The 19,055-nt window shown below is 45.8% G+C and overlaps 1 protein-coding gene across 2 annotated transcripts; it reads left to right on the top strand.

Moving 5' to 3' along the window:
- Positions 1–11,980: 11,980 nt before the first annotated feature.
- LOC114852961 (mucin-5AC-like) lies at positions 11,981–17,490 on the top strand. Of its 2 annotated transcripts, XM_055508448.1 has the most exons (5): positions 11,981–12,113; positions 12,300–12,401; positions 12,553–12,720; positions 12,799–12,909; positions 14,122–17,490. In XM_055508448.1, exons 1-5 carry the CDS (start codon positions 12,065–12,067, stop codon positions 15,513–15,515), a joined length of 1,824 nt encoding a protein of 607 aa, XP_055364423.1. In that variant the 5' UTR covers positions 11,981–12,064; the 3' UTR covers positions 15,516–17,490. The 2 variants fall into 2 exon arrangements, with proteins under 2 accessions (XP_055364423.1, XP_029001528.1); XM_029145695.2 differs by having other exon boundaries at positions 12,799–14,264.
- Positions 17,491–19,055: the final 1,565 nt, after the last annotated feature.

Raw genomic sequence — 19,055 nt, forward strand, 5'->3', positions numbered from 1 at the left:
GTATGGTACTGACTATGATGAGACATTTTCACCAGTGGTGCGTTTCAGCTCCATTCGTGCACTACTAGCTTTTGCAAATCAAAACAATCTGCATGTACATCAGATGGATGTTGTAACTGCATTTCTAAATAGACATTTGGAAGACGAAATGTATATAGAGCAACCAGAAGGATACGTCCAACCAGGACAGGAAAACCTGGTGTGCAAACTAAAAAAATCAATCTATGGACTGAAGCAATCTCCTCGTTGCTGGAGCACAGCCTTTACATAGTTCATGATGGAACTTGGTTTTAAGCAGAGCACATCATATCCCTGTGTGTTTGTGAGATCAAGACATGAGCTTGAGATACTTGCAGTTTACGTGGATGATCTCATTCTGATAACAGAGCCGACTGAAAGCATGAACGTGCTGAAAGCAGCGCTCAAGAAGCGCTACAAGATGAAAGACATGGGTGAATTGTCCTACATCCTGGGCATCTCTGTGGTCCAAAGCAAAGAGAAGAACTGTGTCTTTCTACATCAAAAGAACTATATTGAAGCCATGCTTAAGAAATACGGGATGGAAAATGCTAATCCTGTAGCAACTCCTGCTGATACCAGTGTGAGATTGAAAAAGAATGATGGTGTTAGTAAACCAGTACACCAACAGAACTATCAGTCGATGGTAGGAAGTCTGTTGTATGCGTCAATAGCTACACGACCTGACATAGCTCAGGCTGTGAATGCTGTATCAAAATTCAATGCAGATCCCAATACTGCTCATCTGAGTGCTGTGAAGAGGATATTTCGCTACTTGAAAGGGACAGTGAATCTTGCCCTGAAATATGAGCGGTCACAGTCTGGATCCTTAGTTGGATTTTCAGATGCAGACTGGGCTGGTGACCAAGATGACCGACGCTCAACAACAGGCAACATTTTTCTACTGAGTGGAGGAGCGGTGAGCTGGCTGAGCAAGAAACAGGCGACAGTTGCACAATCAACGGCAGAAGCTGAGTATGTTGCACTTAGTCAAGCTGCTCAAAAAGGAGTTTGGCTGAGACGTTTACTATGTGATTTTGGAATGGAGGATACACAGACAGTGATCCTGGAAGACAACCAAAGTGCCATTGCAATCGCAAAAAATCCAGTGGATCACTCGAGGACTAAACACATAGACATTCGATATCACTACATACGTGAATGTGTGCAAAATGGACAAATGAAACTACAATACTGTCCAACACAGGATATGAAAGCAGACATTCTGACCAAACCGTTGACCAAACAGAGGTTTGAAAGTCTAAGAGGACAGATTGGATTTTGTTTCATGTAAGAATAGTTGAATATTTTCGACAGGTGAATGCTGAATACAACCTGATCATAAAAAGATGTTTCATTGTTCAGTAAAATCATTATATGGATAAGAAATGTAAAAGAAAGGAAATAAGCTCCTCAGGGGTACTGAATACAGATAAGCGAGGTTAAAGACAGATGTCAGAATTTAAGTTATTCTTGTCTTTTGAAAAAGGGAGAGTAGCCAACTTGTGAAAAAGAGAAAGATTCAGAAGTCTTTAAGCCCTAAATATTGTGAAATTAAGTGAGAGTGTTGAAATACTGTGTGTGTTGTAACGTTGTTGTTCTGTTTCAACAAAGAAGTAATAAGAGACCTGTGTTGAAAATTCATCATTTGCAGCCTCAGTTGTTCCATAGACGTGTGTGTTTAGGTTTCCTAACAGAAGACCTGAGGGTGAACACAGCTCTGACCATGAGCTGCCTGCACAGCATTAAAACCTTTATCCAAGTTTGAGCTTCTTGGCCAAAACTAGAAGCATCAAATCAGTGTCATTGATCTTTCCCATAATTGACGAAATACTTTATCATGTTATAGTCTGTTTATTGCAGCTGACAAATTTAGACAAATTTAATTTATTAATATTTGCAACCAACAGAAGGAGCTTAATAATGTAGCTATTTTTTATAATGATCAGTTAAACCAGATTCTAAATGAGTCCAGTACAAGTTCTGTTATATAAACACTGTTTTGTGTGTAATTTACTTATGAATGTACAACATGACAGCACATTTCCTTGCTCTTGTTTTCCCTTAAACCACACTTGTCATGACTAGCGTGTCCACAGAAGCTCATTATGCCACAGCTTATTTCAAACCTTAACACATTTGCATGGGTCCAGACGCTGACTGGTTCTACCAGCCACTCTGTTGTTGTTTTTACCCTGGACCACACCTTCTCCCTCACCAGGCCACGCCTCTGCTTTGAACCACGCCCACTCTCTCTCTTTCCCTCAGTAGACTCCTGGCAATCAGCCCAATGCGCCACACCTGTGCTTCCCTCTGCCTCCCTTTAAAGACTCTGCACTCGGTGCTGGGTCATTGTCACCTCGCTGCTCACGACATCCATTGTTGCAGCTACCTATTGGATGATTTTAAATTCAAGCTTTTATATAGTAATTTTTAGAATCTCCAAACTGTGACGACCTTTACTATAAATAATAAACCTACCATACATCACATACTCTATAAGGATGGACTGTCAGGAATGCAGGGGTGAAGGACCCAAACGCACAGCTCTGAGACAGGGCTTGGTAAACTGATCCTTTTATCGTAGACGCACACAGCAGCAGGCAACAGGGTGGTGGACGGACAGTTGTGATGGATCCGGCAAAACCGATGCGTCGGCGCATGAGTCAAGCTTATAGAGCGCATATCACGTTGGGAAAGTCACGTGACCGATACACTCCTTCTGCCAGACTGTGTTTATTAGAGATGGGAAGTCCTTTAACTGACTCTGAGTTATTATGGAGTTATTCGGTCATTTAAAGCAGGCGGCGCTGTGGGCGTTGTAAAGATGGTCGCGGTTCTTCAGCGGACAAATTATAATCACAAAATGCCACAAGCCATTCAGACTGTGTGAAGACCTAGCAAATACACACATTAACGTGACTTGTGTCCTGCATCTTCTCTTTAACAGCGCAACAGTTTCTTTGTAGCGGTCACATGACAAAGTGGCATCACAAAGTGGCTTGGTGGCTCAGTGGCAGAGCGTTGGTTTGGGGCCAAAGGCCAGATCCCCTCCAGAACAGAGTGTGTCCCTGAGTAAGACACTTCACATAGCGAGGATGGGTTAGATGCAGTAGCCAAATTTCGTTGTTACATTGTATGTGATAATGACCAATAAAAGACTTCTTGACGAACGATCTGTGCGGCTCTGTATGAACGAATCTCAAAAGAACTGTAGTGCCTGCTGTTCACTACTACAGAGCCCGGATTAAGAACGATGAACCAAACCGTGCAGTCCTTTTATGTTTTAGTGAGCCTTTTAAAGCAAAAAGAAACAATAAGTTCCCTAAAATGGAACTTATTGGTGCATTTGTGTCCCAAATGTGACATTATTATTATTATATTAGTGTACCAAAAAATCAACATGTTGAAAGTATTTATTCACAAACGCACTTTACATTATATACACAATAAAACTTCACGAGAATCTAAGATCACTAAATAATTGTGATCCCATGAATAAATAATATATGTTGGGTGTCAGCTGACAAATATGAACGTGAAATATCAGACATTGTTAATTTCCTTGTTTATCAGTGCACGCAGCCCTGTAGCTGATCTACAGCTGTCACGTGACAAAAGAACGAAAGAACGATCTGTAAGAATCCAGAGGAATGAATCACGAATGAACTGGAGCGCCTGCTGCTCCACAGAGCCTGAACGGCCTGGTTGTCACGTGACAAAAGAATGCATCCCTGAGGACGGACACTCAGCTGAGTGAGTCGTGAACAAATCATTTCTTTTTCTACACCAAGTCAAATTCCTCGTTTTGTAAAGTGCGCTCTGCAGGACCTGACAATAAAGCTTTTCTGATTCTGCTTTTCTGATTCCGATTCTATTTCATGCCCTGCTGACTGAGCTTAAGCAGCTGCTGCCATGTGGCGAGAGAAGGTACTGCATGGAACGGAACGAGTCATCACTGAGAGGACTCGTTCCTCCCGATTCATATAAAAGATTCATTCACGAACAACACATTGCTAGCGTTTGTTTATAAGAAAGCGCATGTGTCGGGCTCCATCTGCCAAAAGGAATCCTTGAGCGCTTGCCTCAAGCCAAAAGAAAGGTTTCCACCATGTGCGACCATTTTGATCTCATATTGGAAAACAAGGTATCTCCTAATTTTTCTCTTTGTTTCATCCTGTTAAACTTTCCACTTGATTTTTCTGTATTCAGATTAATTTCAAAGTGACTCTTACTTTACTAATCATATTATTTCACGCAGGTTAAATGTCGCATTTGTTCGACAGAACTTTCCTATTTTAACAAAACCACCTCAGAGTTTTGACCCCAGCAACACTTCTAGACCTCAGATTTAAATCACTCTGGTTCCGCAGTTCCTCCAAGTGCAATGAGGCCGTCAGTAGACTGCAGTCAGACTGTGCGTCTGTAATTGGACGCACAAATGATCCTGTTGTGAGATGAAATTTCCCCATTGTGGGACTATTAATTTTTTTAAATTCTTATTCTTATTTGCAGGTTGAAATTCACAGTTTGACAATAACAGGTATATAATAGGTAATAATTACAGGTACCATCCGGCGTTTGTGGATCTGTGCACAGCTTCCTCTGGGCTGGCCACGCTTAAAAAAATCATTAAATGACTTGAAACTGCGAACAAACAATTGCAACAACTGCTTTAGTTACTGGATCGACAGCTGCGTCTTCCATAAACAAACAACTCCCTGAAGAACAGCCTGATGAAACTATTAGAATCTTTCACAGAACCAGACACATCATAGTTATTTTATGTGTGAAGCTGTAGCTGAGCACTGATGCCTCATTCGAGGAACCAGTTTATTAATGTCATTATTAATTCTTTTTAGTTTTTTTTGGTTGTGTTCATTTGTTATAGCTACAGAATTCATATTTAATATTTTAATAGTTAGACCTTCTGTAATGTGGATATAAATACTCGTATAGATAATTGGTTCCTGTCAGAGAAATGTTACCCTGTGCACCATTAAGTGCGCAGCTGGACCCCCAGGGAGTGTTCCACAGAACCGAGTCAGAGACCTAGTATGCACACAAAAGGGTTTTATTTACAGAAAAAGGAAACAAGGGTGCGTGGGCGTAAACTCGTCCTAGATAGTAGCGTCCCTGAGTACCGAGAGAGAGAGAGAGAAGGTAAGTAATAAGGCAAGTTATATACTGGACAGTGTTCAGCATACACCTGGACTTGTCTTCACTGAACGGTACTACCTGGTAAAACAGGGCAAACGCGAGGTGAAGCTCCGAGCATGAGGCAGGTTGAGGAACAGCGATGGCGTGGCTGTGGAGACCGGGTCCTCGTTCCAGCGTTACTCCGGAGGTTCCTTCCCACGGTGTCTGTGGAGGAGCACAATGGTGCGCGCACAGCGCTTCACGTAACAATACCGGGTCCGACGGCTAGTAGCGCGCGATCCGAACGACGGAGGACCGTCCTCACGTCAGTGTCCTTTTTAGTCCGAAATGGCACGGGCAAAATGCTCACCGTGCGAACAGAAAAAAAGACCGTAAACTCAAAGCGCGTACAAAGTACGGAAAACTGGCGTGGCCAGCACAAACAAAATCTAAGCCAACGTGAAACAAAAATACAACAGCGAGGACTATGGTCACAAGGCGAAATAACTTGGTCAAACCTGGACGGCTTCAAACAGCTGTGGGCGAACAATAAACCGACAAGGATGCCTCGGAAACGGAAGGGCTAAATAGTCCGACTAATGAGGCACCGGTGAAAACAATCAACAAGCCAAGGAACAGGAACGAAACAACCGGATGCAAAACAAAATCCACGACAATAAAAGCCCAAAACCAGAAAGCCCAGCTGCCGACATAACAGAACCCCCTCCTCAACGGCCGACTCCTGACGGCCGACAGGGCTGATCGGGGTGGGCAGCGTGAAACTCCCGCAGGAGAGCGGGATCCAGGATGAAGCCCCGCGGGACCCAGCAGCGCTCCTCCGGCCCATACCCCTCCCAATCCACCAAATACTGCACACCACGCCCCCTGCGCCGGGAACGGAGGATACGACGCACCACATAAGCAGGCCCCCCGCCAATGAGCCGGGCGGGCGGAGGGGGCCTGGAGGAGGGGACCAACGGACAGGCTTGCACCGGCTTGATACGAGATACATGAAACGTGGGATGGATACGCAACGACCGAGGAAGACGAAGTCTGACACACACAGGGTTGATCACCTTAGAGACAGGAAAGGGCCCAATAAAACGCGGCGCCAGCTTGGGACTCTCCACCTTTAGAGGAATGTCCCTGGAGGCCAGCCACACCTTCTGTCCTGGGCGATAGGTGGGAGCAGGACGGCGTTTGCGGTCAGCCTGACGCTGATAGAGAGAAACAGAGGAAAGCAGAGCCTGGCGCGCCTTACGCCAGGCTAGGTGACAACGGCGGACAGACGCAGCAGCGGAGGGGACCATGGCATCCAACACCTGCGGTTCAAACAACGGTGGTTGATAGCCGTAAACTACCTGGAAAGGAGACAGTCCCGTAGAGGCGGAAGGCTGGCTGTTATGAGCATACTCCACCCAGGTCAGATTCTTAGACCACGCTCCTGGATTGTCAGAGCACAACAGTCTAAGACCCGTTCCCAGTTCCTGGTTCAAACGCTCGGCCTGCCCATTAGACTGGGGATGGTAGCCCGATGATAGGCTGACAGAGACACCCAGCAGCCGACAAAACTCGCTCCAGAACTTGGCGGTGAACTGAGGCCCCCGGTCAGAGACCACATCCTCCGGGATGCCGTGGAGCCTGAAAACATGGTCAATCATCACTTGAGCAGTCTCAGAGGACGATGGCAACTTGGGGAGTGCAACAAAGTGCACCATCTTTGAAAATCTATCCACAACCGTGAGGACCACAGTGTTCCCGTTGGAAGGAGGCAGCCCAGTGACAAAGTCCATGGATAAATGAGACCATGGGCGTTTTGGAACGGGCAGGGGATGTAGGTGCCCTGCTGGAGCCTGGTGGCCAGCCTTCGACCTGGAGCATGCGGGACAGGCGGCAACATACTCTCGCACATCCTTCCGCACTGTAGGCCACCAGAAACGTTGGAGCACCGCTCGTACGGTGCGTGCTGCCCCCGGATGCACAGCAAGGCGGGAGTCGTGACAGACCTGCAAGACCCGTGATCTGAGTTCTGCAGGGACAAAGAGACAGTGATCAGGGCAACCTGAAGGTGCTGAGGTACCTTGATTCGCGCCGATGACACTCTCCTCCAAACCGGTGCGTGCAGCGCCCAACCTAACTGAGCCTGGGAGAATGAACTTTGACCTATCCGGAGGGTCAGATGGGGCATGAATACGAGACAGAGCATCCGCCTTACTATTCAGAGTACCAGGTCTGAAAGACAGGGTGAAAGCAAAACGCTCAAAAAAGATCGACCACCTAGCCTGGCGGGAATTCAGTCTCTTAGCCGACTTGAGGTACTCCAAGTTCTTATGGTCTGTTAGAACCGTGAAAGGGTGAGTCGAACCCTCTAGCCAGTGTCTCCATTCCTCTAGGGCCAACTTGACTGCCAGCAGCTCCCGGTTGCCCACATCGTAGTTTCTTTCAGGGGGGGACAGTTTCTTGGAAAAAAAAGCGCAGGGGTGAATCTTTGAATCTGAAGGCGAGCGCTGGGATAGCACTGCTCCCACCCCACAGTCCGAGGCATCAACCTCGACGACAAATGGCAGATTTGGGTCGGGGAGTGTGAGAATAGGAGCGGTTGTAAACAGGGTCTTCAGTTTCTCAAATGCATCCCTGGCTTCTGGGAACCACAAGAACTTTGTCTTAGGTGATGTCAACTTGTGCAGTGGTGCTGCCACCCCGCTGTATCCCTTAATGAACTTTCTATAAAAATTTGCAAACCCCAGGAACCGTTGTAGTTGCTTCCTATCTGTGGGCACCGGCCATTCTCTAACGGCTTGCACTTTATCAGGGTCCATAGCAATCCTCTCTGGGCTAATAACAAAACCCAAAAAGGACGTCTTGGACACATGATACTCACACTTCTCAGCCTTAACATATAGCTGGTTCTGGAGGAGACGCTGAAGAACCGCTCGGACATGCTGGAAGTGCTCGGTCTCAGACTTTGAAAAAATGAGAATATCGTCGAGGTATACAAAAACAAACTTATTCAACATATCCCCCAAGACATCATTAACCATGTTTTGAAAAACGGCTGGCGCATTCGTTAGGCCAAATGGCATGACGAGGTATTCAAAATGGCCTGTGGGTGTGTTAAAAGCAGTCTTCCACTCGTCCCCCTCCTTGATGCGCACTAGGTGATATGCATTACGCAGGTCTAACTTGGTAAAGATTCGTGCACCCTTCAACAGTTCAAAAGCAGTGGCGATCAAAGGTAGAGGATATCTATTTTTTACCATGATAGCATTAAGGCCCCTGTAATCTATGCACGGTCTTACGCCCCCATCCTTCTTCCCGACAAAAAAGAAACCTGCCCCTGCAGGCGAGGTCGACGGCCGAATGATACCTGCAGATAAGGACTCCTGGATGTAGGATTCCATCGCCGCCTTCTCCGGACCGGACAGTGAAAACAAACGACCCCTGGGGGGGGTGTGTCCCGGTAGAAGGTCAATTGCGCAGTCGTAAGGCCGGTGTGGTGGGAGGGTGACCGCCTTGGCCTTATTGAAGACTTCCTTGAGGTCATGATATGCTTGGGGAACCCTGGAGAGGTCTGGATAACAGTCTTCATGTACGTAGACTGCCCTGGAGGGGCGAGCGGAGAGAAGGCAGGAGGCGTGGCAGGCCGTGCTCCACCCCAGAACCTTTCCTGTTACCCAATCTATATGGGGGTTATGCAGCTGGAGCCATGGGATTCCTAGGACTAATGGTGGTTCAGCCATGTCAACAATATGAAAGGAGATCTTTTCCTGGTGATTACCCATTGACAGGAATACAGGAACAGTGACGTGGGTAACGTTGTGCAAAAATGTTCGATTCAGTGATCTGACCTGTAGGGCCTGACTCAGTGGTTCAGGGGTTAGGTGAAGCTCCTTGGCCAGGGTCTCTGTGATGAAGTTAGCGTCAGCTCCTGAATCAATCAACACAGTCACAGTCCTTTGGAACGGTCCTGAACCGATCACCACCTGGGTCCGTGGTCTGACGGTGGAGGCTTTGACCAAAGAACGGCTCAGTAGCACCTCCACGGAGGCTACTGAGCCACCCCTTTTGCTGGACAATGCAACACAAAATGTCCTGACTCACCACAGTAGTAACACAGTCTTTTCTGACGGCGTCGCTCTCGTTCCTCCGTGGTGAGGCGCTGTTGCCCCAGCTGCATCGGTTCCGGGGATGGACACGTTCCCTGCTGCTGCTGTGGGAAATTATGTACAGAACTGGTAAAAGCATTATGTGTAGGGGTGGCACGGGAACCACTCCGTCCATACTGTCTCTCCTTATGACGCTGCTCCGCCCTGGTAGCAGCCTCGATGAGGTCGTCCAGGGTCTGTGGTTCCTCCCGATAAGATCCGCATCCTTAATACGGTCGCTGAGGCCTAAATAAAACTGATCATAAAGGGCGTGGTCATTCCACCTGCTGTCTGCTGCGAGGGTGCGGAACTGGATCACATAGTCCACGAGCGGCCGATGTCCCTGAGAAAGGCCCGCCAGTCCGTGTAATGCCTCCGTCTGGGGCCGAACTGGGTCAAAGATTCGGGAGAGTTGATCACCAAAGGCTTTTAAGGTATCGCAGTAGCTCTCCCTTCTCCGCCACGCTGCTGTTCCCCAAGCTGCCGCTCTACCTCCTAGCAAGGTTAACACGTATGCCACCTTGGAGGACTCTGAGGGGAAAGCTGAAGGCTGTAGCTGAATCATAATATCACATTGAGTAAGGAAAGAGCGGCTTCCCCCGGGCTCGCCGCTGTAACGTGCCGGGGGATGTAACCGTGGCTCAGCGGTACCAACCTGAAGCCGAGGCGGCGAGGCAGGGAGTGGAATGGCGGCCGGATCTAGCGGAGTGGGAGCGGTACATGTCTGAGAGACCATAGAGCTTAACTGTGAGAGGGACTGCGCAATCCGCGTTATCTGGTTACCTTGCTCTACTAATATCGACTCAATACCGGCTTGCCATGCCTTCATCGTCGGTTCTGGGGGGTCCATAGGGTCGTTGGTCGGTTTATTCTGTCAGAGAAATGTTACCCTGTGCACCATTAAGTGCGCAGCTGGACCCCCAGGGAGTGTTCCACAGAACCGAGTCAGAGACCTAGTATGCACACAAAAGGGTTTTATTTACAGAAAAAGGAAACAAGGGTGCGTGGGCGTAAACTCCTCCTAGATAGTAGCGTCCCTGAGTACCGAGAGAGAGAGAGAGAAGGTAAGTAATAAGGCAAGTTATATACTGGACAGTGTTCAGCATACACCTGGACTTGTCTTCACTGAACGGTACTACCTGGTAAAACAGGGCAAACGCGAGGTGAAGCTCCGAGCATGAGGCAGGTTGAGGAACAGCGATGGCGTGGCTGTGGGGACCGGGTCCTCGTTCCAGCGTTACTCCGGAGGTTCCTTCCCACGGTGTCTGTGGAGGAGCACAATGGTGCGCGCACAGCGCTTCACGTAACAATACCGGGTCCGACGGCTAATAGCGCGCGATCCGAACGACGGAGGACCGTCCTCACGTCAGTGTCCTTTTTAGTCCGAAATGGCATGGGCAAAATGCTCACCGTGCGAACAGAAAAAAAAGACCGTAAACTCAAAGCGCGTTCAAAGTACGGAAAACTGGCGTGGCCAGCACAAACAAAATCTAAGTCAACGTGAAAAAATACAACAGCGAGGACTATGGTCACAAGGCGAAATAACTTGGTCAAACCTGGACGGCTTCAAACAGCTGTGGGCGAACAATAAACCGACAAGGATGCCTCGGAAACGGAAGGGCTAAATAGTCCGACTAATGAGGCACCGGTGAAAACAATCAACAAGCCAAGGAACAGGAACGAAACAACCGGATGCAAAACAAAATCCACGACAATAAAAGCCCAAAACCAGAAAGCCCGGCTGCCGACATAACAGTTCCAGTGTAATATTTAAATGAAGCTTGGCTCTACCACCCAGTGAGTGACAAAAACCGCACAGTCGTGACTGTAGACGACTCAGTCCATCACTGGACAGGTCGCCAGTCCATCACAGGGCCACACATACACAAACAACCATTCACACCCACACTCATACCTACAGGCAATTTAGAGTGACCGTTCAACCTAACACATGTTTTTAGGTGCATGTTGGCACCCAGTCCGCTTCAGGGAATCAAACCCAGGACCGTCTTGCTGTGAGGCGACAGTGCTACCCACCGCACCACCCTGCCTTTACAAAGTCAGTTTAAAATATTACAGAGTTCAAAAAGGCACATTTCACTAAAACAGTGAGTGAGAGCAAAGAATTGTAGGCAAGAGTCACAGGTCACTAGTTGGGAATGATTGTCCTTGAATAGAACACAAGCTTAACTCCACTAATTCCTTTCCTGAAGAAGAACTAAACAGCAGAGGCCTCATGGCAGCGTTCGTTCAGCCGTGTGTCACCCAGTCCTAGTCTATTTCAGACTGTGATGAGTTGCCCCAGGCGGGCAGGCTTTTCTAACTGAATGGAGTTCTTGTAGAGGCATATTTTACACCAAGTGACTTTAAACAGGAAGCACTTGGGAAAGGAAAGCATCATCAGGATCAGACAAAATAAATCTACATAAAACTGCCCAACAGGGAAACTGTGCCAGTAAAGCAAATTCTAAAAGTCTAAACATCAGCAGGCAAATGGAGGGCGGACTGTCTGCTGGTCGTCACATCAACACGTGTGTTCATAGAAAGGAGAATATTCAAATACTTGTAAAATTAAAACTTCTTCATCACATGTCACGCACAGGCTACATTAAACTCCAACAAAAAGTCCAATTTGCATGAGTAAAAAGACACAATGCAAGTTTCCCTTCATGGCTCAGGAACCACTGACTCACAGCACATTTGCAGGTCCGAGGGCCGACAAGGTGTCAGCGCTGATCCACTCAACCCGTCTGAAGCTCAACATGCAGGCGATTCTGTCTCTGATCCTCGTCTGGACACACTTCAGCACAGGTAACGGCTCATTTTAACCAGTCCATAACTTTATTAATGTGAAAATGATGCCTCCCATCTTTATAATGTTTCTAATGTTTCTGTAAAGATCAACGTTTACAGTTTAGTTTTTGTCTTCATTCTGGACACTTTCAGTAAGAACATGAACATTCACTGCCGAAGAATCTTTCCCTGACTGTTTTGCAGCTGGATCTCTTCAGTGTGAGACTTGCACAGATCAGCGATGTTCGGCCACAGCGTTGGTCTCATGTTCCTCAGCCAGCATGTGTGTTACTGCTTCTGTTCTAGGTGGGTGTAACTTCATGTTGAGTGTTTTCTCTCATTATGTGGCAGAGTTGTTACATTGCATGTGATAATGACCAATAAAAGCTTTCTTCTTCTTCTTCTATATGACAAATGCTTTCTGGTGTTGACGTTAACCTTCACTGTGACTTCGTAGCCAAATGGTCTGGAGGATCGAGTGAGCACATCTTCAAGGCCTGTGCCCCTCGCTCCCTGTGTCCGGCCTCGGGCCCCCACACATTTTCAGCCAGCACAAAAGATGCCAGTACATTTGCATCTGCCCTGTGCTGCAACACAGACGGCTGTAACTCAGGAACGCTGCCTTGTAAGTAAAGGTGGCGTCGACTGAAACAACAGGCTGGATGGATGCATCCTGTTTCCATTTGGGTGTTTCTCATTTCAGTGAGAGCTGCTCCGTCAGACAACGGCCTAAAGTGTCTCCCAGCTGACCCCTCTTGGTTCAGGGCCCCAGTGCAATGCAAGGGAGTGGAGAGAAGCTGCTTCCAAGCAAGAGGTGAGGCGGAATCATATGTTTAGCTAATCCGAGCTAGTTTAAGCCATAGATGCCAGTAAATCTGATTTATCAACGTAAGATGAGCTGTCTCAGGTTTGTTGAGGATGATGAGGATCGTAAGCGTGATCTCTCTGAACAGCCATGAGGAGAACCCTTCATTGTCTCTTCGCAAATGAAAAAAAAAGTCTTTACTGGAAATGTTAAAAATAATGATTTGTATTTGAAATAATATTTTCTTTTAATGCTCAAACTTTGCTCTCGTCAAAGAATCCTCCATTTGCAGCGGTCACAGCATTGCAGGCCTTTGTCATTCTGGATGTTAATTTGTTGAGGTCATCTGGTAATCTGGGCCTCCTGACGCAATGAGCAGACACATTGTACCATTACTACACTGCAGTGACAGTTGCTGGAAATGGGCAGACATTTGCAGCTAGAATAGTCATTTACCACATTAGTGATGTAAACAGTGTATTTCTGAATCGTTCATTGGAAAAAAGTGCCTTTCTGTCAAAAATAAGGACACTTCTAAGTGACCCCAAACTTTTGAACAGTAATGTAGAAGTAACACAAAAAGACTACTGCACATTGTAGATTACCTGTATTAAAGTAACTGTTACTTTTACTGTTACGTTTTCAGAAACAAACTATCAGTGTCATGACTAATATATTTGTTATCTTGTGAAACTGCTCCAGAGGAACCAAACTATCCTTCACCTTGCTAAACCAGTTCCAGTTTCCTATGAAATAGCTGATAAACGTCAACCATGTGATCTCATGATGCAATCTCTGTGATTTACATATTTTATAAACCAACTTAGTGACAAACAAGACAGAAAAGTTTGTCTATGCACACAAATAACATCTTAGTGTTTCACCATCATCTATAGGTCGTAGTTCACTGGCTTCAGTTTCACCTGTTAAACCATAAACTTCATGTGAAGTGGCTGAATGAAGCCTATTTACACCTCTGGTGCAGGTGTTTCAACATGTTCCAGACCTAAATATTTCTATTTGTCTTGGATCAGAATAAGGCTCAGTATCTAGACTGATCCTGGTACCAGGAGGATTCCTACAAAGCTTTGAGTCATGATTAATTATTTACATGTTTGTCGTTTTTCCTTCAACAGCTTCTTTTGCTGAAAGTAACATAATGAATAAATGAGTGTTTAAAATAAATTACTGTAATACAGAACTGTGATGTGTCATCTACAGCTAAAAGAGGTTTCAGTGGTGCTTCAGTCTTTGGCTGCATATCTTCAAATCTGTGTGCAGCTGCAGACGACAGGACCAACCAACATTTCTTAAAAAGTTTTGGTTATGTCACCAACCAACGAGCCCGTTGTGTGATGAGTGTATGTGCTGGGTGTGTGGTGAAAAAAAGAATTTCCAGAGACATCGTTACATCTGACTTACCAATAAGTGTTGAACCAACAACAACTTATATCCCTACAACAACTACTCCTGACTCAACAACAACCACAACAACCACTGCTGCCCCCACAACAACTATAACCACCGCTGCCTCCACAACCACAACAACAACCGCTGCCCCTGCAACAACCACAACAACCACTGCTGCCCCCACAACAACAACCACAACAACCACTGAAGACCCCACAACAACAACCACTGCTGCCCCCACAACAACTACAACCACCGCTGCCTCCACAACCACAACAACAACCGCTGCCCCTGCAACAACCACAACAACCACTGCTGCCCCCACAACAACAACCACAACAACCACTGAAGACCCCACAACAACAACCACTGAAGACCCCACCACAACCACCGCTGCCCCCACAACAACCACCGCTGCCCCCACAACAACAACCACCGCTGCCCCCACAACCACAACAACCACCACTGCCCCCACAACAACCACAACAACAACTACTTCTGCCCCCGCAACTGACTCAACAACAACCACTGAAGACCCCACAACGACAACCACAAAAACAACTGCTGACCAAGCAATAACAACATCCACCGCTGCCCCCACAACGACAACAACCACCACTGCCCCCACAACCACAACAACAACCGCTGCCCCCACAACAACAACCACAAAAACAACTGCTGACCAAGCAATAACAACAACCATCGCTGCCCCCACAACAACAACATCCACCGCTGCCCCCACAACGACAACAACCGCTGCCCCCACAACAACAACATCCACCGCTGCCCCCATAACCACAACAACCGCTGCCCCCACAACAACAACAACCACCACTGCCCCCACAACAACAACACCCACCACTGCCCCCACAATGACAACAACAACCGCTGCCCCCACAACAACAACCACAACAAAAACTGCTGCCCCAACAACAACAACAACCGCTGCCTCCACAACAACCACTGAAGACCCCACAATAACAACCACAACAACAACTGCTGACCAAGCAATAACAACAATAACCACTGCTGCCCCCACAACAACCACAACAACTGCTGCCCCAACAACATCAACTGCTAATAAATCATCAAAATTTTTTGTTCCATCTACTGCTTTCCTGGCGATAACAGCTGGCACCCTAGTGATGACAGAAACAATATATCTGTTGCTTGGACTCCTTATTGTTTCTTTTATTTTTTTGTAGAACTAGACACTGCACCCAACAGGGTCCCATAAGAAACTTAGTTTTTGACAGTTTTTGGGTTAAATTATAGAAACATGTTTTGAAAATGTCTCAAATTACTGTAAGCGAAAGAGATGACACTGCGTTACATTAACGGATTATTAATTAAAGTTAAGTGTGTTTAGTTGCTTCCAGTTCTTCTCTTTTCATTCTCCAGTTCTGCTCTATAGTTGGTGTGTTACAAACAGGCAAACAGGCTCACTATGAGCAGGGAAAAAGGGCTGATACAGCCGACAAACTCACACAGAAGAATGTGTAAGTAAAGGCAGTTTAATAAAGAAACACACAGGGAAAATAATAACAACTCAAAATGACTGCAGTGCAGGAAAAAAACTAGTCAATATATTAAAACTCTAAAACATGCAACACACAGAAACAAAAACAGGACAGAAACCGAACAGCGAGGTAACTGGGGGCAGTTTCAAGAAGGAGGTAAACCTCCTTCCTTTAACTACAAAGGGGTTCAGCAGCATTTAGAGCACTGGTCGTCTCAACGGCAGTGAAGAAACCAGCGAAACCTTCTCTCACTTAGGGGGACATTCTCATAAGGAGATACTATGAGGGGACAGTGTCCAGCCACGAGAGTGGTACTAACTGCCCTTGTACTGTTGATTGATGCTAAGCCACTCTCTTACCTCAATGAGGTTGAGGAGAGACCTCCTGACCAGTATCACACTAACTTGTGGTATTTTTAAATGAAGACAGAGCACTCATACCTTTACTGGTCCAATCGTCTTCCACCCAATTGGGTAGGTTGTTGTGTTCCTGTTTATGTTTCAGATGGCTCCTACGTGATAACACCACAGCAGACGACTTCGAAGCGACAGCAAGAGATCGACCTGAAGGAAAGTGATTGGATCTGGGGATCAGACGTCCCCATGGATAAGAAGCTCTGGACTACAGGCCAGAAAGTAGCACTATCCCTATTTCCATGGTTGGGGGGAGGAAAAATCATGCTAAGAGTTGAAACCATAAATTACCGCATAAACCTGTTCTTCAATGTCACGGTAACGGTCCTTGCCAGTATAGATCGTCGTCTCACCGCCCTAACACTCCGTGAGTTACAGGACCGCCTGGTGTTAGATCTGCTCACTGCAAGCCAAGGTGGAGTGTGTGCAATAGTGGGCCCCAAATGTTGCACATACATCCCAGGAGATGACCAAGACGCAAAGTTCACCCAACAGGCACTCCGTGACCTACAGCACATATCCAATGTGCAGGCGGCTGATGTAGTGAAAGACATATCCTGGTTTGATTGGTTTAGGTCTGGCACATGGACTGACATTCTGATGAAGATTTTTGGACTGATTCTACTGATCCTCTTGGTTCTGATACTGATTGTGTTATGCGTAAATTCCCTGTTTGAGGGCCATGATGATCAGGCTGGTGAATCAAGGCCTTCTCAGGGTGTGGCAGTCATGCACTCTCGACAAATACACTATACACCTTTGAAGCTCGATAACTGTGAAGAGAACCTCCACGATGTCGTCGGAAATGGACGCTAAGCTGTAAATATTGTGCTTCTGTGCTTTTGACCCTGCCTACGATGTTGTAACATTTATTCCATGTTTTATGACAACTGCACTGAAAATCGAAAGAAGTTGTGCTGTTCCGATGTATGCATGATTGTTTAATGGATGTTTCAACGTTAAACAGGAGGGAAATGTTGAAAAAATGCTGCATTTAATCATTGAAACATACTTTGCTGACGCCTCGTTAGCTGTGCTATAGCCTTGAAGTTTTCTCCCTTCTGCTCTGCAAGAAATAGGAAGTACTGGTGTGTAGCATCCTTATCTGATGAGCCCAATGCTTTGTGCAGAAAATATTTCCCACGTACTGTGTGACTATGCACCTCCCAGAATGCAATACATATTATGAGCTGAATCCTTGTCTTCTCTTCAGTGAGAGAAAGTTGCCTTTGCTGTAAACTGCTCACTTCTTGCAAGTAAAATCCTGAAGAAGGTCTCAACTGAGTGTGTCTGCTTTATTTAATATTTACAAAGGGAACTAACAGTTTCCCTAACAGTGAGTGTATAGTTACAGGTGAATTGTATGAATTATTGGAAGAATTATAAAATCTAACAATTGCCTTTGTATTTGTAGGAAATGAAGAGAACCAAATAAATTATGATTTGCATTTATTAAGTTTCTTTTATTGGTGGTGATAGTTGATTAAGACATTACGGTACAGTATATCACACCTCTGACTGTCCATCCACTCTGCAGATTACCGTGATGGAAGGAGTCTTCCTCATTAACCCCTATCTCCAGCAGAAAGCCGTCGATCTCTCCTAGAAGAAAGTTCACATTACTTTAGTGCTGCATAGAAGTGCTCCTGTGAGTGCGTAGTGCATGCATTGAAATAAGTCTATAGGACATAGATGTACTTACCACAGTGCAGCCTGTTACTTAGGGTTGACTCAAGATATATGACCAGAGCCGGGCCACTTGGCCTCCAGGTTTGTGATAATATGTGCAGCATCACATATGATGTTGGTGGTGTAAACAATGATACATGTCAGTTTCAGTGACCATTAGAAAGAGTAGTCAGTGCACCTGCACATTTATTAGTTTATTTCAGGTCACAGCAAAATGTTATTAAATGATCATCATTTTCTAGATTAGAATTACTGAAACAAATTAAATAATTAAATACCACATACCTGCAATCCTTTAAAAAGGGGCGGAGACTGAAGGAAACTTTCCCGAATAAAACCTGCTCCCGACCAGGTTTGGTTCACAGAGTCAGTTGCCATAGTAACTGACTCTGAGTTTCGATTACCTCGCTTCTTGAAACGGGTTTAACTTACCCCACTTTACGGGTTTAAGTAACCTCGCTTTCTGAAACAAACTCAGAGTTTCAACAAAACCTCCTTATGGAAACGGGCCCCAGGTATCTGAACAGAAACATAAGAGTTATGTGCAAAAATTATGTAATCCTTTATTTTTAATTTATGTAATTTAATGGCATAATCTTAACCTAAAAGACGTTACATTAAATGTCATCTCTTACCACGCATTTATGTGATAAAATTAGATGGAAAATTTACATGTAATTAAATTATATGAAGTCCAAGTTTTAGGCATGATTATTGTTTGAGCGTAAATACACATACGAACTGATTACAAACAGGAAATTACATCATAAAAACAACAAAGCAAGAACATACCAAACCAAAAGGAAACCAGAGGGTGAGCTGAGTCATAACATGGTGTTGCCCTTATATGATCATGTTATTGTTTGTTTATTGCAGCTAAAGACAAATTTAAATCATGACAACATAAAGAGCATTAAAGATGTGTCTTATAATGATACGTTTTTATTAACACATATTCTTCACTAATTCTAGGTATATAAACACTCATGTCACGGCGTTCAAGGTAGCGGACCCACATGCACGGCGGAGACAGAGCTTAGTTTGAGGAAGGTGTTTTAATCGTGCTCGTGGTCAGGCAGGCAAGTGTCGATACACAGTTGAGGCAGTTCAGGTACAGTAAGGA

The sequence above is a fragment of the Betta splendens genome, chromosome 4 (assembly GCF_900634795.4).
Source record: "Betta splendens chromosome 4, fBetSpl5.4, whole genome shotgun sequence".
Taxonomy (NCBI): Eukaryota; Metazoa; Chordata; class Actinopteri; order Anabantiformes; family Osphronemidae; genus Betta; species Betta splendens.